The 22,905-nt window shown below is 29.5% G+C and overlaps 7 protein-coding genes and 1 non-coding gene across 10 annotated transcripts; 4 read left to right on the forward strand and 4 right to left on the reverse strand.

The window, feature by feature from the left end:
• Nucleotides 1-616: 616 nt before the first annotated feature.
• Nucleotides 617-2,350, forward strand: CycH (cyclin H). Its single transcript, XM_035086068.1, has 6 exons — nucleotides 617-867; nucleotides 951-1,175; nucleotides 1,269-1,442; nucleotides 1,511-1,736; nucleotides 1,808-1,919; nucleotides 2,000-2,350. Exons 1-6 carry the CDS (start codon nucleotides 751-753, stop codon nucleotides 2,136-2,138), a joined length of 993 nt encoding a protein of 330 aa, XP_034941959.1. The 5' UTR covers nucleotides 617-750; the 3' UTR covers nucleotides 2,139-2,350.
• Nucleotides 2,274-8,356, reverse strand: LOC118068580 (barH-like 1 homeobox protein). The gene is made up of 5 exons (XM_035086069.1): nucleotides 7,949-8,356; nucleotides 7,696-7,818; nucleotides 5,121-5,365; nucleotides 2,765-2,901; nucleotides 2,274-2,685 (listed from the first exon to the last, which is right to left on the reverse strand). Exons 1-5 carry the CDS (start codon nucleotides 8,091-8,093, stop codon nucleotides 2,469-2,471), a joined length of 867 nt encoding a protein of 288 aa, XP_034941960.1. The 5' UTR covers nucleotides 8,094-8,356; the 3' UTR covers nucleotides 2,274-2,468.
• TRNAM-CAU (transfer RNA methionine (anticodon CAU)) lies at nucleotides 3,006-3,078 on the reverse strand. Its single transcript has one exon. It is a non-coding gene; the product is annotated as a tRNA-Met (tRNA).
• A 1,004-nt stretch (nucleotides 8,357-9,360) lies between the features above and the next one.
• LOC118068510 (UBX domain-containing protein 4-like) lies at nucleotides 9,361-12,227 on the reverse strand. 2 transcript variants are annotated; one of them, XM_035085962.1, is made up of 8 exons: nucleotides 11,948-12,227; nucleotides 11,783-11,864; nucleotides 11,332-11,466; nucleotides 10,849-11,249; nucleotides 10,510-10,782; nucleotides 10,104-10,424; nucleotides 9,773-9,996; nucleotides 9,361-9,699 (listed from the first exon to the last, which is right to left on the reverse strand). In XM_035085962.1, exons 2-8 carry the CDS (start codon nucleotides 11,862-11,864, stop codon nucleotides 9,567-9,569), a joined length of 1,569 nt encoding a protein of 522 aa, XP_034941853.1. In that variant the 5' UTR covers nucleotides 11,948-12,227; the 3' UTR covers nucleotides 9,361-9,566. The 2 variants fall into 2 exon arrangements, with proteins under 2 accessions (XP_034941853.1, XP_034941852.1); XM_035085961.1 differs by having other exon boundaries at nucleotides 11,783-12,032; nucleotides 12,174-12,214.
• A 196-nt stretch (nucleotides 12,228-12,423) lies between these two features.
• RecQ4 (RecQ4 helicase) lies at nucleotides 12,424-17,674 on the forward strand. The gene is made up of 2 exons (XM_035086239.1): nucleotides 12,424-12,828; nucleotides 13,064-17,674. The coding sequence occupies exons 1-2, from the start codon at nucleotides 12,718-12,720 to the stop codon at nucleotides 17,465-17,467; spliced, it is 4,515 nt and encodes a 1,504-aa protein (XP_034942130.1). The 5' UTR covers nucleotides 12,424-12,717; the 3' UTR covers nucleotides 17,468-17,674.
• Nucleotides 17,675-17,726: 52 nt separating this feature from the next.
• LOC118068674 (uncharacterized) lies at nucleotides 17,727-18,583 on the reverse strand. Of its 2 annotated transcripts, XM_035086249.1 has the most exons (3): nucleotides 18,394-18,583; nucleotides 18,174-18,245; nucleotides 17,899-18,093 (listed from the first exon to the last, which is right to left on the reverse strand). In XM_035086249.1, exons 1-3 carry the CDS (start codon nucleotides 18,544-18,546, stop codon nucleotides 18,034-18,036), a joined length of 285 nt encoding a protein of 94 aa, XP_034942140.1. In that variant the 5' UTR covers nucleotides 18,547-18,583; the 3' UTR covers nucleotides 17,899-18,033. The 2 variants fall into 2 exon arrangements, with proteins under 2 accessions (XP_034942139.1, XP_034942140.1); XM_035086248.1 differs by having other exon boundaries at nucleotides 17,727-18,245.
• Nucleotides 18,584-18,872: 289 nt separating this feature from the next.
• On the forward strand, nucleotides 18,873-20,566 carry LOC118068669 (DNA polymerase delta subunit 3). Its single transcript, XM_035086241.1, has 2 exons — nucleotides 18,873-19,008; nucleotides 19,093-20,566. The coding sequence occupies exons 1-2, from the start codon at nucleotides 18,955-18,957 to the stop codon at nucleotides 20,506-20,508; spliced, it is 1,470 nt and encodes a 489-aa protein (XP_034942132.1). The 5' UTR covers nucleotides 18,873-18,954; the 3' UTR covers nucleotides 20,509-20,566.
• Nucleotides 20,567-20,823: 257 nt separating this feature from the next.
• On the forward strand, nucleotides 20,824-22,870 carry LOC118068668 (chaoptin-like). Its single transcript, XM_035086240.1, has 4 exons — nucleotides 20,824-20,954; nucleotides 21,028-21,998; nucleotides 22,148-22,338; nucleotides 22,450-22,870. Exons 1-4 carry the CDS (start codon nucleotides 20,867-20,869, stop codon nucleotides 22,748-22,750), a joined length of 1,551 nt encoding a protein of 516 aa, XP_034942131.1. The 5' UTR covers nucleotides 20,824-20,866; the 3' UTR covers nucleotides 22,751-22,870.
• The last annotated feature ends 35 nt before the right edge of the window (nucleotides 22,871-22,905 follow it).

Below are 22,905 nucleotides of genomic sequence, written 5' to 3' on the forward strand. Positions count from 1 at the left end.
TTGTCAATAGCCCTGATTTTATATAAAATTACCTCATTAGAATATTTATTAACGTGGCGATACAATATCTAGTTGTTGGTTTGTGTATGTTAATTTTATGATGCGTGGGTGACTTTCAGCTATTAAAACCCTGATCTTATTTAGTAGAACTGTTTATATGCATCATACGAAAAAAATATGCATTTTTAATAAATTCAATAAATGTCTAATTGAATTGTAGCTTTTCAATTTGACAGAATATACAAATATCAATGGCGTCAATTTCAATAATAGCGACATTATTTTTTTCTAATCACTATACTTGTATTGTTGATAAAAAATAATTGCAACTCATACATTTATTAGTTACTTTAACAAATAGCCAGTTAATTTTTGATATTACCTTTACAACTTCCTCTTAAAAACAGGAAAAAACCAGAAGCGTCATTTCTTTTGTGTTATATTAAAACGTAAAAAACCAATCTTCTTGCATTCTGATGCTGATCTGCGTTTTTGCGACGTTCAGTTTAGTTTCAAAAGTGAATGCTACAGACCCTCAGTGACAACAAACGCAACTACCACGAAAAACTATGAGCTTTATCGGTAATATAGAAAATCATTTATCAAGCAAGTCTAATTGTTTGGCAACGTGTATTGTGGTCGTAATAGATAATCAAGACGAAATGAATAGATTTATTGTCAGATTTTAGACTATTTAATTGTCAATAATTATTTGATAACAATATTAACACTAAAAGAAAAATTATAAAAATGTTTTCTACAAGTACTCAGAAAAAATACTGGATGTACAAGGATGAAAATGATCTAACCTCTCTCAGAGAAAAAACTAATGCCGAATATATTGAAAAATTTGGTGTCAACATGACAGTAAGTTAATAAGTAGTTCAAAAACTCCGTTGTCAATACAATCAATATACTATATAGCTATATAAATAATTTTTTTTCCATAGCCTGAACAGAAAGCACAATTTTTCTTATCAGCTACAGAAGAAAGAACACTTTTGAGATTTCATGAATTACAGTTACGGGATTTTTGCAAAAAATTTTCACCTCCAATGCCTAAAGCTACAATTGCCACAGCCCTTCATTATTTTAAAAGATTTTATCTACGAAATAGTGTTATGGATTATCATCCAAAAGAAATTTTAGTAACCTGCGTTTATTTAGCGTCTAAGGTAACTATCTGCTTCGCACGCCAATAGTTAAATAATAAAAAATGAATTTCAAATAACTAACATCAACTGTGTAATTCATCATTGCATTTTTAGGTTGAAGAGTTCAATGTTTCTATTTCACAATTTGTTTCAAATTTAAAAGGCGATCGAGAAAAGGCATCAGATATTGTTTTGAATAATGAATTACTTTTAATGCAACAGCTAAACTATCATCTAACTGTTCACAATCCATTTAGGCCTGTAGAAGGTTTCATGATCGATATTAAAGTAAGTGTTGATAGTTATTTGATAAATATATTTGGTATTAAAAATAATGAAAATTTTTTCTATTTCAGACACGATGTACTTCATTAGAAAATCCTGAACGACTCAGGCCATATATCGACGATTTCCTAGAACGAGTTTTTTTAACTGATAGTGTTTTGTTATATGCCCCTAGTCAAATTGCTCTTGCAGCTGTATTGCATGCAGCTTCAAAGATATCAGCAAATTTAGATAATTATGTTACAGATATACTATTTGCTGGCACAAATTTAGTTGGAATTGTCGAAGCAATAAGAAGTTAGTATACTTTAGTAGAATTTAATCATTGAAAATAACATATAATTATTTAATTCAATAATCTATTACAGAAATAAGATCTATGGCGAAAAACATTGATGTTCCAAACAAAGAATTGTTAAAGGTTATCGACAGGAAACTAGACAAATGTAGAAATCAAGAAAATAATCCAGACAGTGAAATGTAAGATTTAAATCTTAAGACTTTCAATAACTAATCAATAACAAAAAATACTTGAATATTTATTTAATTAATTTTTTTAGTTATAAAAAAAGAATGCAAGAAATGTTAGACGAAGATGATCTTCAAGATGATGAAAAATATGCAAAAATAATTCAAGATCAAGCAGCAAATGAAGAGAAGATATTAGGTGTGAATAAAATCCGTTCTCCAGCTGTGTAATGATCATTTAATCATCATTTAACTTATTACAAACAAATACTTTTTACATTATAGTTAATGCTTTGAAAGCTTAAACGTCTCAAGTTATAATTACATATTTTTTATCGAGATTCTCTTTATTTTTGCTTAGAAAAAATCAATAAATTGATTTTAAAATGTTTTTCTTGTAACATAATAGTATCAAATTGTATACAAAGACAGTTTTTTACTTGAATATATAAATATTCTTATCAATATTTTGGCAGCAAGTTATTATTTGAATTAAATGCAAATATAATTGCAAAAAAATATTTATATTTATCGTAAATCAATATATAGTTGATATATTTTTCATGTTTCCTGCCGTCGATAGTCAAGTTGTTGAGTAAGATAATTGAGTGAGTGAGTCGGTGGGATATTTTGGAACACAGCATTTTGTGTTCCAACTGCGAGATTACTTGGAAGAGGTTGAATGATGGGTAATGCTGGTGGTAAAGCCAAAGATCCCACATGTGGAGGTAGAAGTGGTGGTGTTGCAGTCTGTGGTTGTCCAGGGTAATTAAAAAACCTAAAAAACATTGTAGTAATCAATCAGTGATAAGTAACAGAATGAATTATTTTTCTTCATTTTAATATTAAAATTTTACCATAATCTGTCACCAACAAAAATGGGTCGTGGAGCTGGAATACCAAGGCTTGAATAATATTGTTGAGCGAAAATTTCTACATCATTGGTGTATTTTCGCTTCCACTTAGTCCTTCGATTTTGAAACCAAATTTTAATCTAAAAAAATATGCCATATTACTTTTTATAGGTTTAAATGTATAATTCGATCGCTATAAATTAATTATTTTCTACCCAAAAATACTGAATAGATTCAAAAGAATTGCCCCAGGTGAGGATCGAACTCACGACCTTAAGATTATGAGACTTACGCGCTGCCTACTGCGCTACTGGGACTTGATAGAATTGCAATCTAATTCTAACGACACTCTACATTGTTAAAAATTTTTACACAATATTGAGAAAATTTCTCAATAAAAAGTTAAGTAAAACAATATAAAGTATGATTCAAACATTGATTGAATAATATTAACGTTTAAATTCATAAAAAATAAATAGTCAAAAAAGGTCATCATTAAGTTAAATACTAAATCTTTGGCAATCTATCAAAAATTTTTAATGACAGACAAAGAGATGTTTTCGATTGAAACAATTTAGCTTATAATTAAATCAGTTGCGTTAATTAGAACATACAAGACGGTTTACAATAGTAGTCTTCAGGCAATTTTTGTCAACATCAAGAACTTTAAGGACTTCTATAGAACTTCTATACCTCTATAGAAGGTTATCAAACGATTATGTTCTACAAGTTTTATTGGTTTATAACTTATTTTCATTGTATCGAGAATTTTATTCTTTCTTATACAAATAAATCAATCAAATGACATTAGTGATGTAATTTAAAGATGATAATTGTAAAAAATATTGGAGTAACAAAAAAAATTCATTATTTGGAGTAAAAAATATCAACAGCATGTGGAGAATCTTTTAATTAAAAAAATAGAAAAAACCACAACAAAAAAGCAATGTCAAATAAACTAAAACGTGGGGGTGTAAATGAGAGAAAAGAGAGCTGGTGGCAACCGCGGCTCGTTAACTCTGAGAAATATTGTGACAGTTATGTCTGCAGTTTCAGACTTGCTCTTACGCCATCCCTCTGATCTGTTGCAAGAATTTTGGCTTGTCATATTCTACTTCCCTTTGTCACTAGATTCATTCCAAGATAATTGTTCACTCTACATATGTCTCAATCATTAAATTTTCTGGCCAATTATCTGTAAATGTTTACTAATAGCTCCCGGTAAGCAATTCAAGAAGATCCGTGGTAAGTTCAAGACCTCCACTTCCAAGAACTATTAACTTGATTTAAATTATTTATGTAAATTCATTTTTTTTTAACTGCAATCTTTTTGCAGAATAAAATCAAAGGGTGCTTAGGTGCTAATTGACCGTCGACGAAGACCCTTTTAATGGCGCCAGTGCATGGCGCCTGCACATGTGGCCCTGCATGTCAATGTGGTCTCATAACTCATGTGGAGTTGACCTCATAACCTACGCAGCATTTCACCAGAACTTCATCAGAATTTGATATCCTTCAGGTGCAGTTATACTGAACCCTACGAATATGTCAGTAGAAAATCATCGCAATTTATCAAACAAGAAAAATATCTCAAAAAGTCTTATAGGAACCAGATTTTCCGTACTGTGATATTAATATTAAAAATGATTTTCATCAATCAGTACAGTTTTAAACACAACATCCTATATACTTCCTGATTAGAGGAAATTCTAAAAGTAGTTTTGAAAAATTTCAAGACATCGTTTGAATAATATTAACCATTTATACACATCAAAGAAAACTTTTTATTTTGCGTTTACTGATTGTAATTTTGAATAAAATTAATTTCACTTCAAATTTATTGACTTAAGATGTTTTTCATTATTTTTAAAAAAAATGGTTCAAATTAATCAATTAATTTTTGAATATACTAAATGTAAATAATAAAAACTACTGCGACAATCAGTATTTCATCTGACATTCATATTTTCTAGTATGCTTCACTATTTTCTAACATTTGTTTGCCATTCATAACATTTTTAGAACTCAATAATTAAACAGAAAGGAAGTAACATTAGTAAGATAAAATTAAAATACGAGACGTGATTTTTACTAGTTTATGATAGACAAGTAAGTGCGATCAGAAAATTTTAACATCTCGACTTATTATATCACAACTATCGTTATTCACTTAAATAATCTATGTAGTTATTAATAATTTGAAATGAAATTTTCAGTTTTTATCGACATGAAGAAATATTAAACTATTAATATGTATCTGACTAAGAATTAATTTATACGAGATCAATTTTATATCAATTGATTCTAAAATTTTCAGTTAAATTTATTAGATTAACTGGTTTAATTTTTGAAAGCTTACCTGAGTTTCTGTGAGTTTCAAACTTTTGCTGAGCTGCAGCCTTTTTGCAATACTAAGATATTTACTTCTCTCAAATTCAGATTCAAGAGATTTTATTTGAGCGGCTGTAAAGGCAGTTCGAGGTCTTTTCTTTTTATCTTCATCATTTGATACACCAAAGTCTTTTGCATGGACATCTTTATCTCCACAGTCCATTACAGAGTTGCAGTTTCCACTACTGCTGCTACTGCTACTTGTGCAAGCTTCTGAAATATTTTCATCTAATTGTCAACTTGGAATTTATTGAAAAACAAAATAAAGAAGAATTCAAATAAGCTAGAAAGATTCAGATCTTCAACATTAGAATTTCTATTTCAACATTTCTCAGAGCATTATCATCATTTATAATTTTTAATATATCTGTAAACATTCCAGCTGTTAAGATAATTGAATTTATAGTATGAAAAATGATATTTTTAACAAACTAGTATGTTTACCAGCTAAAAATATACAGTCGACTTTCCTCCTAGTAAGCATTTATAAAATCTACCTGATTTTCAACCAATATTTATTCTTATTAAATCGTTATTTAAACAAACTACTTGTTGTATTATGTATGATTTGAAACCAATGCAATCAAAGAATTGAATAATATTGGAGAGTACTACTTTTTTCAAGTAAAAAAAAAAATTTGCTTGTTTATATTTATATTTATCTTAAACATGTTACAAGTCTCAAGTTGTAAGTATAAGACGTCGCGCCTCAAGCAAAATGAAAAATGTCTTTAGTGCCTCTTTTAGTACATCGAAAACGTCGTTGGAAGAACATCTAAGCGACGGGTATCATCTTCTAATTATCTGCCCATTAATCATCACTGAGAAAAAGACTTATATTAGACTTTTGTCTCGGTTGAAACTACTGATGACACATGGTTGAATAGATTTCCTTTTTTTCTATGATATTAAAAATCAACATAAAATTTTCGTTTAAAGAGATCTAAATATATTAATACAGAACTAATTAAATTCTTTTAACACATCATTAATTTCATCTAATTTCCTGATTTTCATCTCTGCTCAATAAGTTGAATCTTGTACTTTATTTCTTGTTTTATTAATGTGTTTACTATTTATTATACATAATTTGAATAACAAAAATAATCAAATGTCTGATAAATAATTGACTCATACTAGGTATAGTTGATGTCTTGGTGCAATAAATATCCCGAAAAACTATTCGTAGCAGGGTCTCTCAGGCCATGAAGAAGCATTTACTGGCTACTAATTGTCAGATGGCGACGTAATTGTCGCATTTCTCAACATTTTTTAGCTGGCTACACGGGGCGTTCCCGTGTCTAAAATCGTATCCACGTCGTTTTATTTTATTACTCGATAAAATTTATGTTCTTTACTCTAAAGTAAAATCTCAATTGCTGATTCTTTGTCAAAATAAATGCATTTGTTTATCCAACTGTTTGTCATCAATCATTATTCCATCAATTCTGGTGAATGCCTTTAGTCAATATGTTCCAAGTGGTAATAGAGTCATTTAGAAACCATTACTCATTTAAGAAAAAGAGTTGCAGCATCAACAGTAAAGGTATGTAGAAAAAAATCTCAAGTGTGAAGAAAAGAGGATGAAGTTGAGTGAAAGAAAAAAATATATGACATTTTACGCGGCTCAGGAATAGAACACCACGCCTTCTAGTTTTCCTAATTGCTCTGAGCTACAGTGGAGTTGTCTTCTAATTATTTGGTGATTGATGTCGCCAACAGTACATCGTAGATATACATTGAGAGTAATTAATACGAAACGTTCATTTTAATTAAATCATCAGATTTAATTGAGAGCCAAGAATATGTGGCCCAACTAAATTATTCTGCAAGTTGGGGAATAAACCCTGCTATTGGAAAATAGTAGCCTATAATTAACGTTAAAATCAATATAATGAATTACTATCATTTTTGTGTAATGCATTAATAGATGGACTATTTTAATGGTCATCAAGTTACTGAGATAAATTTATCAAATGACAAATATTGAATTTAATAAATTAATTATAATATATTATGAAAGGAATTAATAATTCAAAGAAATCACCACGAATAGTTAGACTATTTGATGACAAGCATTAAAAACATAAATTTTAATATTCACTGAATGATTTAACAAATGAATCGATTTATTCTATCAATTTATTTTGCATTGTAAATAATACTAAAGCGTGATAAGTAACATTAAATTATCATTTAATATACGTTTCAGGTACATTTATTTATTCTATTGCGAGTGAGTGGAATATCAGAGAACATATTACCGGATTTCCATGGCAAAATTAGCGAGAGACAGATAAATAGTGGACGTGAAACTGAGAACATTGAGTAGGCGTGGAACCTGCAGGAAGCAATGGATCAAATTCACGAGGGCTAGTAGTCCACGAAACTGTATGCACGCACCAGCAGTAAAGGGTGAAACTTCTTGGTGAGAATTAGGAGAAAAGGGTCAAGAATGCTTAAATCAGCGATAATGATCTTTTCAAGTACTCTTAATTTTTGTTTTATGTCTGATCTCTAAAGAATATCATGAATGTATTTACCGTAACTAATTCCTGGTTCAGATGAAGTTGAGCCTATGTCTGGATCTTCATAAGTTTCTACTTCATCTATTGATGACATTGAAGAATCAGGCACTGCGGTTAATCTTGTATCCTGAATCATTGCTATAATTTTTAATTGATTGGTTTAGTATTAATATAAACAAAATGTTGAATTAAAAGAAATAAAAAAAAAACAAATTATAAACGGCTACTTTTTCAATAAAAAATAGAATAAAGTAAAAACAAAACTTACATTCAGCAGATAAATATATATCTTTTTCTTTAATTCCTAAATGATTCGATGGTGTTTCTTTACTTAATAGTCTCTCAATACTAAAAACTGTTGATTTTGCACCTGTTATGGAACTTTCCAAAGTTCCTATATTATTTTGCGACATTTTTATTTCTATTAGCTTTATCTAAACACACTGTCACTTATATAAATCTTCTAGTATCTTCATTACTGATCCAAAACTGTGTTAGTTATACCATTCTTGCTATCAATTAATAAGTACTAACAATTATTGATTACAAATCTAATTATTAATTGAACTTTTCAATTTGGATTTGTACTTTATTGAAGAGTTGTTGAAAAATAATGAAAGTGAATACGTTAATGTCTCACACCCCTTGTCTACAGGATTAGAAGATACTGTGTCGGGGTGGAGTTACTATGTTAGTGAAGATGATTTTTTCATTTTTGTATCTAAAGTAAAATTGTCGAATGAAGGCGGCGACGAAAATCCCACGTGTTGATGACGTAGAAAGATTATGGACCAATAGAGATGAAAACAGGGCGTTTCTTGGCAAGCACGTGGTGTTGAAGAATCAAGAGTGAGAGCTTTTAATAATTATACAGTGTGACAACTAAACGACAGTAATGAAGACTCGATAAATTTGCCTGCTTGTGCATGTAAGTGTAGTGTGTCATTTAATAAACGATTTCAGTTGGTACGTCGTAAGATCTAAAACCGTCTATTAACTACTTGCTTATTTATAATATTAAAACATATCTGAATTATTCACCAAGAAATGAAAATTAAATGAATGTAACATTGCTGAGTAATTTTCTTATTACTAAATATAAATCTTGGCAATTCGTCAAAGACAATTTGCTGCACAATTGGTTTGTAGATGAACTGATTAAAATTCATAAATCAGTACTATTTCTTCTGAAACATGTGTTAAGGAGGAGGAACTCTGTTTTCACTTGTCTAAGAGTCTTTAATCTTCTTCTGTAAATTCCAAATCTTCTTCTATTCAGTGATTTAAATTTACTTGAAAAAAAAAAATTATGTTCATACTCACAACTGCAAAAAGTGTCGAAAAAAATTATTTAAGGGTAGAAAATATTTTATTTAAAGTTGTCAATAATATATTTTCTTAGTGAACAACTTTTATATCTGGAGAAAAGATATATTCTGTTAAATAAGCGTAGATTAGAAGCATGAAATTTTACTCTAATATTAGATTATAGCTTAAACATTCATTTCAAATGAATTTTTATCATTCTGATAATTGCTATAATCACTTCCATAATTTCATAATCCGTGCGAGAAATATTATTGTATAATAAGAATAAATAGTGAAATTACATTCCACTTAAAGAAAAAAAAATATGAGAAAGTAATTGAGTTAATACTACAGAAATGAATGTAGGACTTATTATCACTACATAGTGCATATTTATTATATTTCATAATAGTCGTTATCACTGTAATGATTATCATTATTTATTCTCAAGTTTAAATAATGTGTAAGATGTATTATTGAACGCATTGCAATATCGATTGGTCCAGTTATTTAAATACAATGGTGGTAGTATTTAACAATTAAATCGTGGTTGAAATAATAACATTTAATATGATTATTCACATTTGCTGAGTTGAATTTCCGTTCCACGTATTATTCTCATCATTATCATCTCCACCCGAATGAAGCCTATGCACATTACGGAGTCCCCTAACAGACACACTTGATCCTCCTATATTTCGTCGAACGACTCTGATAAATAAACTTAATTATTAATAATGAATATAGAATAAAATAAATAAACAACAATCATTCAAATATTTACCCAGTTGACTGGCTCATATCGTTACTCGAAAAAACTCTGCTAGTTCTAATGGATGGACCATCTGAAGAGTTAGAATCATTTTGTTGATTCCTGTCTCTAGTTTGTGTACCAAACAATTGACCGCTTAAATAATTGTAGACCGTAAGAATAGGAGCAAATAATGCCCATACGAAACGTGATAAGAAGCTTGAGTCTTCTGCTGCTACAACTGACGTAGATTTAATCTACAAAAAAATGTATTATTGCAAAAAAAAATGTATTGAAGTGAACTTTTTAAAGAAATAATCAAAATCATGAAAAAAATATAGATAATCATTAATAAGGTATGTACATTTCTGACAGGTAAGATAAGAATAACTGCATTAGGGACGAGCTGAAGTTCAAGCAATGTTTTCTCATCATCCTCCTGATTCAAATCTCTTCGAGGAAATGACATAGATAAAGAGAACTCTTGAAATGGTAAATCAATATTACCAACTACATAAGCTCGTAATTCTCGAAGTGTACTTGTCGCTTCAAATGTTGCTGTATGAGGATTTCCGGACGGTAATCTGAACTGAATTCTTGTATTTCCATCATTGGGAAAAACAGAAGATCCACTAGGACGTGGTTGATTATTTTGCTGCTGCTGTTGTTGTTGCATTGTTTGTTGCTATGACAAGAAAATGAAATATAATGAATAAAGAAAAATATATATTATTTAGTCATAATTATAATTAGTAACGGTTATGTCATACTAATAATGCTTGTTCTCGCTGTTTGCGTTCTAATTTGTCTTGAGCAATTTGGTGCCTAATCCTTTCTCTCGCTTCGAGTTCTGCAGCTTTTTCCTTCTTACGTTCTTCATGAGCAAGTTTCATTTCTAAATCTTGCTGTTGACGTCGAGCACTTTGCATTTGTTTACCAATTTCTCGTCTTTCTTTTTCTTGGAGCTTTTCTTTTTCTCGTTCTTGTTCGAGTTTTTGTTGTTTTTGTAACTCTATTAATTTCTTGGCCCGCTCTACTTTTTCCTACATTACAAGAAATTAATTTCATTGATAAATCAAATAAACAGAATCAGCTGTTTTACTACAAACCTCTGGTGTTAAATCTTTTTTGTCATTATTTTCACTAGCAACTTGAACAGTTTCTGAATTTAAAGATGACGAAGCTTCTTTGGACGATAAATCTTCTTTTATTTTTTCGGTATGAGTTTGACTAGCATTAATTGCTGATTGATTTTCAATTAATTGTGAAGTTTTGACCGTAGAAGCCTCATTAGTTGGGACATTACTTGTGGAAGAATGTGAACTACTAGCTACAGCTGCACTTTGTTCAGCTTTAATTAAATCATCTGAAGTACCATTTTCTTTAGCTTTTGATAAAACAATATCAATTTTACTGATGAGATTTGATGTAGTTATATTTCCAGCAACAATTTCTAAGGGCTTGCCATTCCTGCCAATAAAGAATAAAGACGGTACAGGTACTAATTGATCTAATTTTGATTGTAAGGAAATTTTTTAAATATTTTAAAAGCCAAACAATTATTGTAATATTTAAATTTTTTTAAAGGATACAAATCTGGGCAAAGAATCGATAAGATTCAGAGCCACTTTCCAATTTAATAGCCACGAAATCATCTTTTTCTAAAGACGATGATATTTCTGGTGTGTCAATAACTTTAGTTGCTTCGATGGAGGCTTCATCAGATCCTAAAAACAAATTTATTATTATTAATTGTAGTGAAATATACTATCTAAACTTATCCACTTCATGTATTTAATGTTGTGAAGGTCGAGGATATAGAGTTATTAAAGATGAATAAGCAAAGTATAGAATACCATGATACTTTGTTTATCGCATTATTAAAAGTCAAAAAATACATCACATGCTGGATTAGGAAATAGACCATGTCTTTAGAAGCATGGGTCAATAAGATTAATAAAATTTCATATCAAGGCAATAAAATTGATATTTATAGCTTATAAATATGCCATCAACGTATAACTTGATAGTAAAATAACCTACCAGCTACGAAAACCACGAAAATGGCTTTTCGAGACTTTGACGTTGCAACAGCTTCATTTATACTTCCAGAAAACCACTTCATCTTGAAATGAAATTTTGATTTCAAAATATTTGAATGACGTATCAATAAATACTGGATTGTGCTGATGTAATAAAATACTTTACTTTGTTTTAACCACAGAACAGAAATTTGACAGGACGAAATATAAATGATCTAGAGGACGCTTTGTTAATATTTCTCTTTTTTATACTGAAATGAGAAAGAGTTGCTTCAGAATCACATGAAAATACATATATCCAATTGCAAAATAATACGTGCAACGGTTATGATATAACTGATCCAAATTCTTGCAAATTTACTACACAATTTTGATCACTTTACACATCTTACAAGAAAAAAATTGCAGAGACATCTGAATGAAAAACCAACTGTAGCAGCTGTAATGTCTTACGGCAAAGAATACAAAACCACAAGAACTCCAAACAAGCCGGATTTGAATTATCTCAACCTTTAGTACGCACCACTAAATGTCGCTACTTGTTTACATTTAATATGTCGATAATAGTAGAACGCAGCAAGCTTCAACGCCCCAAGCGGACAGTCTGGTAAACAGTCAGATTGACCAGTGGGATGAATCAGTTGCCAGTTGGAACGCCGCCATAGTTCAGTGCAATTGTATACATTTGCTGAATTAAATACTTAGATAATTATCTATCGTTTTGCATTGTTTATTAAATTAATTAATCGATATTATTGTTAATTATTCATATTGTGTGTCAATTCAAATTATTGACCGTATAACAATCGTGCTGCGCACCTTTCAGTTTTACGCGGTCTTTCGACCAGCAACTAACCTCAAAAATACGTTGGATGTTTTCTGTACTCCGTTTATTCTTTTAATTGAGAATTAAATGGTTATTTAAATTATTTCACAATGAGTTCTTTAGACGATCCAGCTACGAAAAATAAATATCAAAAATGTAAATTTCGTGTAAAACGCTGGGAAAGTGATTTTATGGACAAATATGGACGAAAACCCAATAAAGTAAGTCTTAAAACAAATGAATACTTAGGTGTATTTATATTATTATTTATTTGCAAGTTGTTTTAAGTAAAATTGTTATAATCATTATAATTGAATTTATTAGTAAAAAAAATTAAATATTTCGTTTACCCATAATACATAGTCTTGATCGAGATTGTTAAGCTTCGAATACTTTTTTCAATACTTTAAGCAATTGTTTACTGAAAATAATTATTTAAAACATTTTTGTTTACAGAATGACATAAGGAGTGCAGATCCAATAATCAAAGAGTCTTATAAAATATATTGGAAATTAAAAACTCAGGTTTTAGAAGAGACTTTATTAGATATTACATTTTCTGACGATGTTCAATCTAATGTTACACTTAACAATACTCTTAACGAATCGTTAAGTGCAGAAGTGATATTTAATACTACTGTGAATCATAAAGGAAATCCAGAAATGTCAAAAGATGATAACAATACTCAGGAAGCTTCAATTAATCCTCCAGATGCAGAAAATATTGCTCCGAAAAATTGGAATAACGAAATATCATCTACAAGTGAATATTCTGCAACACCTACATTAAAAAATGATAACGCTAATGTTGAAGGAGTTTTTGGAGAACACTTAAACCAAAAAAAAGAGTCATCACAACGAAAAACAAGCATGCCAATTGGAAAAACATCATCATTCCAACTTTCACAAAAGAAATTTAACTCCAGCACATTTTCTAAAAGAAATCCAAGAAAATCTCTATCTATGACTAAAAATAAAAGTAAGATTGATCTTAATAAATCAACTAATCAAATTGACAATTTAAATAAATCGACAACTGAAAGTGACACTAGTGTTGTAGTTGATCGTACTAGTTTATTGTTTAGTGAAATTAAAGTACTTAACCATGAATCAAACATAAATATTCAATCAGTTAATCCTATTCAAGATGTACTGAATGGGAAACCCTTGACGGGTGAAAGGAAGTTAGATTTGGATTGGATAGATAGATGTACTAAAGACTGTGATTTGGAAGTTATTGGAGATAATTCTAAAAGATTATCTGGAGTCAGTGACTCAGGAATAGAATCTATTGATGCACATTCTCATGAAATTCAAGATAAATCTTTGGGAACATCTGAAGATCTATCTGATGATGATTTTGTTTGTAACAGTGACGTAGAAGAAGAAGATAATAAAAATAAAAGAATTCGAAATTGGAAAAGAATGTTGTCTGATATGTCAATGCAGCTAGCAAAGAGACCAAAATTAGATACTGATGAGAATTTAAATAATTCGAGTCATCTATCAAAGGCAGCTTATTCACCGTATAGAACGTTTGTTGATAATAGCATAAATAATAGTATAAATAATCATGAGAAGACATTGACAGAAAAAGAAAATAAAATGAAAGAATATGAATTTGTGGACACCGAAGACGGAACAATGACTGATGAGAAATCTCTGAAAAATGATAAAACTAACTCATTGAATCACAAAAATAAACTTTTAAAAAGTAGTAATAGGCGTAATGCAAACAGCTCAAGAAGTAAAGCAACCAAGAGTCAAAAAAATGAAACAAAAGTTAAAAGATCAAGAGTATCAAAGAGAACCTCCCACAGCCTTAAAAAGAGAAACCGAAGAAGTAAAGGTGAACTTTCGAATGAAGAATCGACAGAAAATCATTCTGACGATTCAGAATCAGGAGAACAAGGTCCTCAGATTCCTATTTACAATATAGAATCTTTGAATGTTACTCCAAGATTTGCTGTTCCTCAAGAGACAAAAGGAAATCTTATATCAGAATTTTGTCAATCAATAAATGTTAATGAATCATTAATAAATCAAGAAATAATTTCATCTAAGGAAAAACCTAAAAGCCTTATGACTTCAAAAGAAAAATTAGAAGCTAAAATCGCTGCAGGGAAATTAAATGAAAACTTTGTACGAATTAATTTAAAGAAAAAAGTTTTTGTCAAAGGTAAAAAATCCTTTAACTTTTCAAGATATAAAAAAACCCAGTGGCGACACAAGAAAAAAGAATTGGCTTCTGGAGAAGGTTCATTAGACTTAGCAGATTTAGCAGAGAAAAACACTTGTTTCAGATGTGGAGGAAGTAATCATATTGCTAGAAAATGTCCAGCAATGCAAAGTGATGAATTATTACCTTTAGAAGAAACTCAAATATCAGATTATCCAACTCTCGAAGAAGCTAAAAAAATGGCATCTCAAGAGGCTACAAAAGCTCATTGTCATCGTATTCATTCATTACCGGAGTGTTCAAGAAGTTCAGATAATACTAATGAAGAAAGTTTGAAACTTGGATTGGAAAATTTAGATACTTCAGAGGATGTTAATGAAGAAGATTTTGATGATTTTGAAGAAGATGAAGAAGAAGAATTTACCTCATCAACATTTACTGGACATAAAATACCAAAAGAATTAATTAATAAATTACTTCCACCCGTAAACGGAGTAATTGAACCCTTATACCCAGTGTCTGATAGTGGTAAGCTGATAGAAACACCTCAAGAAGTATTTGATGCACTGAAATTGTTTGGACACAAAAATTTCCGACCTGGACAAGAGAAAGCAGTGATGAGAGTTCTTTCAGGTCAATCTACTTTAGTTACTCTATCAACTGGTTCTGGAAAATCTTTATGTTATCAATTACCAGCATATTTATATGCAAAAAGATCTCACTGCATTACACTTGTCATCTCTCCTCTGGTATCTTTAATGGATGATCAAGTAACTGGAATTCCAAAATTCATCTCTGCTGCTGCTTTACATACAGGTCATACACCTAAAGTTAGAGAAAAAATTATAAATGCTATTAAAGAAGGAGAAATTGATATTTTATTAGTATCTCCTGAAGCTATAGTAGCTGGAGAAAAATCTACCGGTTTTGGATCTCTTTTGAGGCAGCTTCCACCGATAGCATTTGCTTGTATTGATGAAGCTCATTGCATCTCTCAATGGTCCCATAATTTTCGACCTTCTTATTTAATGGTTTGTCGAGTTCTCATCGAAAAGTTAGGAGTTAAAACTATATTAGGATTAACAGCTACAGCAACAAGATCCACAGCAGAAAGCATCGTTAGGCATCTGACCATTCCTGACGGCATGGATGGAGTAATTAAAGATATTCCAGTACCTAACAATTTGTCTTTGACTGTTTCAAAAGATGATCAAAGAGATCGTGCTTTGATTGAACTTTTAAGAAGTCAAAGATTCAAAGAATGCGATTCAATTATTATCTATTGCACAAGAAGAGAAGAATGTGTCCGCATTACTGGACTTCTAAGAGCTTCATTCCGGGAATATGATGACCCAAATTGTGATAAATCAAAGTCTAAAGCTAAGACATCTTCAATAGCAGAAGCTTATCATGCAGGATTACCTCCAAGTCGACGTAAAGTTATCCAAAAAGCATTCATGAACGGTAATACAAGAATTGTTGTAGCTACAGTAGCTTTTGGAATGGGTATTAATAAATCAAATATTAGATCTGTTATTCATTACAATATGCCAAGCAATTTTGAAGGATACGTTCAAGAAGTAGGAAGAGCAGGTAGAGACCAATTACCTGCCCATTGTCATTTGTTTATTAGTCCCAAAGAAGATCAAGATAAATGGGAATTAAGAAGACATATCTATGCGAATGGTGTTGATCGACACACAATAAGGAAACTTTTACAAAAAATTTTCATCCCGTGTTCTTGTTCAAATAATAGAAAAAAATGTCCTGGACATGAAGTTGCAATTCCTATAGATACAACTGTGCAGTCATTAGATATATCTGAAGAAACAATTTCAACATTACTATGCTATTTAGAGTTGCATCCAAAAAAATTCATTACTGTGTTGTCATCGGTTTACGTCAATGCGAAAGTCTCAAGTTATAATGGCGTGAAAGCTTTGAAGGCTGCTGCACAAATGTCTCCGCCCCTAGCAATGGCAATTGCCATGGATCGAAAAAGAGGAATTTCTCATGATAACGACACAATCATCGAATTCCCTGTAGTTGATGTAGCAGCGGCGATTGGATGGGATAGTGGAGTAGTGAAGAGTCATTTAAAAAATCTTGAATGGGAAACAATTGATGGAAAACCAAAACGCTCGGCCATTAATGTAAAATTTGATACTCTTGGATTAAGAGTTCGTGCTCCTGGAGATTTAAGTGATGCTGAACTAGATGAAGCTCTTGATGCTTTAGCTGAACGTACGCAGTCTCAACAAACAGTATCTCTTCAACAATTAGAAATGATATATACTGTTTTAAATAAATTTAGTTACCAAAGTGTTCAAGATTGTAAAGAACTTACTAATGATAATATCGAAAATTCAAATGGACTTAAAAATTTAATTCGATCGTATTTCCAGTCAAGTTCTCCACTTTCTATCATTGAGATTCCTCGTGATAAAAACGATAAAGTAGATAATGAAACTCAAATAATTTCAGATATTCGTAGTCTTATTAATAGTTACAGAGACAATAATTTTTCTGGTAGAGCGGTTGCTAGAATCTTTCATGGTATTCAAAGTCCAAATTATTCTGCTCTTACATGGAGTAGATGTAGATTTTGGCGAGCACATTTAACTGTAGATTTTAATTGGATTGTACAAACGGCTACTCGAGAAATTTTAGCAATGCGTTGATAATCTCTTGTAATTATATGTATTTAAGTTCTTGAAAAAATTTATGAATAAGTATATGATTAGAAGAATAATGGTACACTAATATAAATGGGGAAAACATATTGTATAAATTCATAGTAATATAAGTATTTATAATTAAATTTATACGATATTAACATTTGTAAAGTGATTGAATTAATATAAACATATTTTTAACTGTTTGTTAAATAAAAGGAAAATAAATAATTATAAATAATAATATTGTTCAATTTTTATTTATTAATATTAAGTAGATAACAAGTACGTAAGAAGTAGCATAAATATCTTAAAAAAATAATTTGATCCCATTTTTTTTGAATAAGTAATAATTACAATAGACAAATAATTAGTTAACTATTTAAAAGTTATTTTATGTTACAGCTCTTTTCATATAATGACATTGTTTTAAAAATTTATGCATTCTAATTTCCTGCATTTTTCCCACTCGATCCATACGCGTTTCATGTTGACATAGAGCACAAAATTCTGAAGTAATTCCATAGAATGGTGAACGATAATAAATATTAACATTTTTAAGATTTTTATTTTTAACATGAGTCCAACGATGAATAATGACTTCGAATAGAATCAGGATAGCTGCAAACCATCTAAAGTAAAAAATTGCAGGTAGAAACAGAAAAATAGGATTTATTTGACCAAAACATGTTCCTTCAGTAAAGGGAATTACATTTCGACGATTTTTATCAATAAATTTGATATCGTCTTCTGCTGCAAAGTTTTTCTTAAATTCTTTTGGTATCTGCAAATTACATTAATTTTATGTTTAAAAAAATTAATTTAAAAAAAATGAATATGGAATGAATTTTCAACTTCTTAAGTCATGTATTGAACCAGTTATTATTATATATACGCATATATAATATTTGATCATTATTATTATTTAATACCTGGAAAGGTACTCGACGTTCGGAGCTGCGCATAAAAATAATTTCAGGCTCTCCAGTTTCTGCGTTGTTTGCATTTAAATTGTCAATTGTTGGTGGTCTTTCGATGAAAGTATCTTCTAAACTTTCGCCAGTTTCCCGATCAATAAACATCATGTTTTTAGTAACAATTAATTTTTAAATAACCGTTAAACACGAATTTAAAAGGATTCTTTTGATCTCTATTTTATTGACGTTTTCGAGGTTAGAGAGGTCACTTCCCGGAAGCAAAAGTAAATGCTATGGCTTGCGCTATAGTAAAAATGACATTTTTTAAAAATATTTTTTTTATGTCTGCAGGTGCTATAGGTTAGTACAGAGTGCTAACAGCTGATGTTTTAAAGGCGCGAAAAACCAGTGACCACGTCTATTCATTTGTGTATTCATCATTAATTGATAGTATTATTACATAATAAGTTTATTTAGATGAAATTACATTCGATACAGTTTTATATTTGATAATCTGAACAAAGAGATAATTTTTGATCAAACAATTGAATTAAGGATAAAAGTTTTTAAAGTATAATGGAGGGTTATCTGGAAACACTTTCTGGTTATATCAATGATGAAGACAAAATGGTATTTCTCAATAGAAAATATGACATTACTGACATTGCAATTACAATATTTTTATAATTATCTTTGCTATAAATTTCTTTTTAGGTAACTTACAAATGGTTGAGTAAGGAATTAGAAGTTCATGTAAATGTTGCGAAGAAAATTTTAGAGGAATATTGGAGTCAACATAAATCAAATACCAATGATTCTATTGTTGCAACAATAATGTTAATAGGACACACAAAGGATGGAGAAATGCGAGTCGAAGTTGTTAAAGAAGAGAATCTTGAAATAGCTAAAGAAAAATACGAAAAAATAATATCGGAGCATTTGTATAGTTTACAGAAATCTTTACCTGATATTCAATTGTTAGCTGAAACTGGAAAAGGTGACATTACTTATGGTGCTATTAAATGTGAAAAAAGCAATATACGTAGTGATGAAGAACTATTTGCAAAAAGATGGGGTTCCAATGCTAAATTTGAAGCTGCAACAACCAAAAAATCCGAATCCTCTTCAGAGAATAAAATACAACATAAGCCAAAAGGTCTTTTAGACAATCATCTAAAACCAATTAATACAAACAATTCAAATGATGATGAGAAAAGCAAAGCAGAAGAAAAAGTAATTAAAACAAATTCAAATAGTAATATAAAAAACAAAACAGAAGAAAAAGTCTCAACAAAAAAGATTTCACCACCAAAAGGTAAACATGGTGATAAAAAGAGTGGACTATCAAAAAAACCAGCTCAATCTCAAGCGACAGGGTTTCAAAATTTGTTTGGTAAAGCTACTGCATTGAATCATAATAAATCTCCTCCTCTTAAAAATAAAGAAAAATCCAAAGAAGGTGATGACAGTTCTACTGAGAATATTATAAAAGAGAACGGTAATTCTGTGGATACAAATAATGTAAAAATGACTAATAACAAATCATCTGATAAGCCAACCACGGAAACAACTGATAAATTAACCGCTCAGCAATCCAGTTTTTCAGAAGATGATACCAATGTTTTTCAAAAAGAAAATAAGCGTACACGTTTAGAAGAAAAAGAAAAAATAAATAATGGAAATTCCAAAATTAAAATCAACAAAAAACGGGGGAATAAAAGGCAGAGGAGTCAGGAATCTGAAAAAAAAGATTTAAAAAAAAGAAAACGTATTATCATGCCTGATGATTCCAGCGAAGGATCAGCTGAAAGTGAGGTTGAACCAGATATATTTGATGATTCGCCTCCAAGAGAGTCACCACCAGCTAGAGAAAAATCTCCATCTCCTCAAATTCAGCAGGTTAATGGAAAACGCAAGGTTCGTAAAGCAGTTGATAAAACGTATCAAGATGAAGATGGTTTCCTCGTTACGAAGAAGGAGTATGTTTATGAAAGTGTTTCTGATGAAGAAATTCTGGATACGAAGGAAGTACAAGAAATAAAACGTACAGTGTCTGATTCAAAACCATTGAGTAAAACTAAATCAGCTAATAAGCAAACAACTTTGATGAATTTTTTCAAAAAAGCTTGATAGTTTTGTTTATTAAATAAACAAAATTTAATTTATTTAATAAATTAATTTTAAGAATTAAAATAATACTGTTTTTATAGTGCTTGTTCTTTTTTCATTAATTTTCAATTACAAATCATAAAAAGGAATGCTGTATATTATATTTATAATAAAAATAAATCGATAAAACTATCAAATTTATAATTGTTAAAATAATTCTGTCGACACATTTCATTAATTTATCATGAAAGATTAGAGATGGCTGACATGCATCTATACCTTGATGACACACCAATCAGATAAACCTTATCAATATTATATTTACTATAAGATACTGATAACTCCAGTTCAGTCATGAAAATCTTTTGATACTATAAAAATGTATTCTTTCTTGTTCATAATTTTAGTAAATTATTTACAAATTACTTCAGCTTCTGTGTGTGATATTTGCTCGTGTTTTACATCAGGTACTGTTACAGAAAAGTTAATCAATTATCACTCGCGTCTTAAATTGCTAAATAATCAACGTATCTCCAACAGGTACAACACAAGTTTCTAATTGCAGTGGAAAGTTAATAGATTACAATGGAGTTAATTTGAATATTTTTCCTACTTTTTTTGCTGAAAGAATACCTGATAAATTGATTCTGTCAAGCAATAATATTTCACAATGGGAATCACCAATACTGATTAATAATTTTAAAAACTTTGAAGGATTAAAAGAGCTCGATTTATCATTTAATGATTTAAAGACACTAGATATAAGTTTTTATTGTAATGTTTCAATTCGCGAGCTAAATGTGAGTCATAATTTAATAGATTCTTTCATAGAAACACTTTCTATAAATAATAATAGTTCATTAAAGCATTTTGACTTATCGTACAACCAGCTCCAAATTATAAATAAAACTACATTTCAACATTTTCCTCAGTTAGAATTTTTAGATTTATCTTTTAATCTTATAAAATCAATTGAGACTCAAGCATTTCAACATTTTCGCGGTCTTAATTTTTTAAAATTAAATAACAATTATTTAACTTCTTTTGTTCAAAGTATATCTGCCGTTTCTTTGAAACTTGACAATAATTTTATTACAAGTCTTGACTTATTAAAGGTAAATGATCTTAAAACTCAATCAAGATTAAACTATTTAAATGTTAGTAAAAATCAATTGACCTCAATTATGGATAGTAAACTCATGAATCTTCATACACTGGATATTTCTTATAATAATCTTTCTAAAATTCCATCATCAATTAATTCTAAAAATTTTCCGAATCTTGATACTCTGATAGTAAGTGGTAATCCTTTAAATATATTAAAATTTGATTCTGATATAAAATTGAAAAATTTTATTGCTGATAACATTAATTTATTGAATACAATTGATAAAGATGTTTTTGACTATTTGAAAACATATCCAAATGACTGCATTAATATCAGTATTTCTTTCAATAAAAATTTAAAAAGTGTAAATGAAGAGTGGTTGGATAATCTTCGAATATGTTATGTAAGTATAAAATTTATAATATTTTGCAATATATTTATAAAAGCTGTAAGTAATAAATGACATTGTTTCCAAAGATGAAGTTTTTCATTTCTATCAAATAATTGTTTTTTTTTAAAACGAATGAATTGTAAACAAAATAAATTTTTTAGCTCGATTTAAGTCATAATTCTTTGGAAAAAATTACACCGAGAGCGATTCAACTAACTGACACTTCATTCCCAAAATATGGAATAAATTTGCAGCATAATCCATTTATTTGCGATTGCAACTTTCAATGGGTGTTGGATTCTTTTATTCCTAAATTGTATTCTTCTCACTCAATGTTTTTGGCAGATTTGAGGTATAATATACAATCATAATAATTAAATTGAAAAACTTAGTTTTCTGAAACAAAAACTTAAAATTCCATCTTACTTAAATCAAAATTGATTATATTGTTACTAATTTTCAGGTGTAGTAAACCACTGAAATTATCCAATATGAGAATCATACATTGGTATAATTGGAAAACAAAAGTATTTTGTAATCATGTAAATTCTGAATCAGTTGAACAATTGGAAAAATTAGTTATTTATGAAGATGTGAATATTAACAATTTACCAATTAGTTCAACGGTTTCTATTAAACCACGTAAATCTGTACTAGTTTTAATTATTGCTGCTACTGTAAGTTTAACAGTAATTACTATCGCTGGTTTGTTTATGTCACATAAATTACTTGAAAGACGGCGGCGACAAAATAGGAGATTTTAAGATTCAATGTGAAATTTTAGGAATGCTTTAAATTATTAATGTTAGACACTAGAGAGAATCCCAACTTTGTATATGTTTTAAAGTATGTAAACGATAAATAAAATATATTTATTAAATTTATTATTTAAAAGACTTAATCACAGCAATACAATATT

Source organism: Chelonus insularis, unplaced genomic scaffold (genome assembly GCF_013357705.1).
Source record: "Chelonus insularis isolate UGA/USDA-ARS -01 unplaced genomic scaffold, ASM1335770v1 contig_3_pilon, whole genome shotgun sequence".
In the NCBI taxonomy this organism is placed as follows: domain Eukaryota; kingdom Metazoa; phylum Arthropoda; class Insecta; order Hymenoptera; family Braconidae; genus Chelonus; species Chelonus insularis.

What these genes read in the sequence shown, in the direction of transcription:
- LOC118068669 (XM_035086241.1), top strand. Translation starts at nt 18,955, where the DNA reads ATGGAGGGTTATCTGGAAACACTTTCTGGTTATATCAATGATGAAGAC. An exon ending in TCAATGATGAAGACAAAATG is followed by an intron (nt 19,009 to 19,092) that starts GTATTTCTCAAT and finishes ATTTCTTTTTAG; the next exon opens with GTAACTTACAAATGGTTGAG.
- LOC118068510 (XM_035085962.1), bottom strand. Translation starts at nt 11,864, where the DNA reads ATGAAGTGGTTTTCTGGAAGTATAAATGAAGCTGTTGCAACGTCAAAG. An exon ending in AAAAAGATTTAACACCAGAG is followed by an intron (nt 10,783 to 10,848) that starts GTTTGTAGTAAA and finishes CTTGTAATGTAG; the next exon opens with GAAAAAGTAGAGCGGGCCAA. An exon ending in TTATCTTACCTGTCAGAAAT is followed by an intron (nt 9,997 to 10,103) that starts GTACATACCTTA and finishes ATTTTTTTGTAG; the next exon opens with ATTAAATCTACGTCAGTTGT.
- LOC118068668 (XM_035086240.1), top strand. Translation starts at nt 20,867, where the DNA reads ATGTATTCTTTCTTGTTCATAATTTTAGTAAATTATTTACAAATTACT. An exon ending in ATAATCTTCGAATATGTTAT is followed by an intron (nt 21,999 to 22,147) that starts GTAAGTATAAAA and finishes TAAATTTTTTAG; the next exon opens with CTCGATTTAAGTCATAATTC. An exon ending in ATGTTTTTGGCAGATTTGAG is followed by an intron (nt 22,339 to 22,449) that starts GTATAATATACA and finishes ACTAATTTTCAG; the next exon opens with GTGTAGTAAACCACTGAAAT.
- CycH (XM_035086068.1), top strand. Translation starts at nt 751, where the DNA reads ATGTTTTCTACAAGTACTCAGAAAAAATACTGGATGTACAAGGATGAA. An exon ending in GTTTCATGATCGATATTAAA is followed by an intron (nt 1,443 to 1,510) that starts GTAAGTGTTGAT and finishes TTTCTATTTCAG; the next exon opens with ACACGATGTACTTCATTAGA. An exon ending in AATTGTCGAAGCAATAAGAA is followed by an intron (nt 1,737 to 1,807) that starts GTTAGTATACTT and finishes AATCTATTACAG; the next exon opens with AAATAAGATCTATGGCGAAA.
- LOC118068674 (XM_035086248.1), bottom strand. Translation starts at nt 18,546, where the DNA reads ATGATGTTTATTGATCGGGAAACTGGCGAAAGTTTAGAAGATACTTTC. An exon ending in AACGTCGAGTACCTTTCCAG is followed by an intron (nt 18,246 to 18,393) that starts GTATTAAATAAT and finishes TGTAATTTGCAG; the next exon opens with ATACCAAAAGAATTTAAGAA.
- RecQ4 (XM_035086239.1), top strand. Translation starts at nt 12,718, where the DNA reads ATGAGTTCTTTAGACGATCCAGCTACGAAAAATAAATATCAAAAATGT. An exon ending in ATGGACGAAAACCCAATAAA is followed by an intron (nt 12,829 to 13,063) that starts GTAAGTCTTAAA and finishes TTTTGTTTACAG; the next exon opens with AATGACATAAGGAGTGCAGA.
- LOC118068580 (XM_035086069.1), bottom strand. Translation starts at nt 8,093, where the DNA reads ATGTCGCAAAATAATATAGGAACTTTGGAAAGTTCCATAACAGGTGCA. An exon ending in TGAAACTCACAGAAACTCAG is followed by an intron (nt 2,902 to 5,120) that starts GTAAGCTTTCAA and finishes ATATTTTTTTAG; the next exon opens with ATTAAAATTTGGTTTCAAAA. An exon ending in TTTGTTGGTGACAGATTATG is followed by an intron (nt 2,686 to 2,764) that starts GTAAAATTTTAA and finishes AATGTTTTTTAG; the next exon opens with GTTTTTTAATTACCCTGGAC.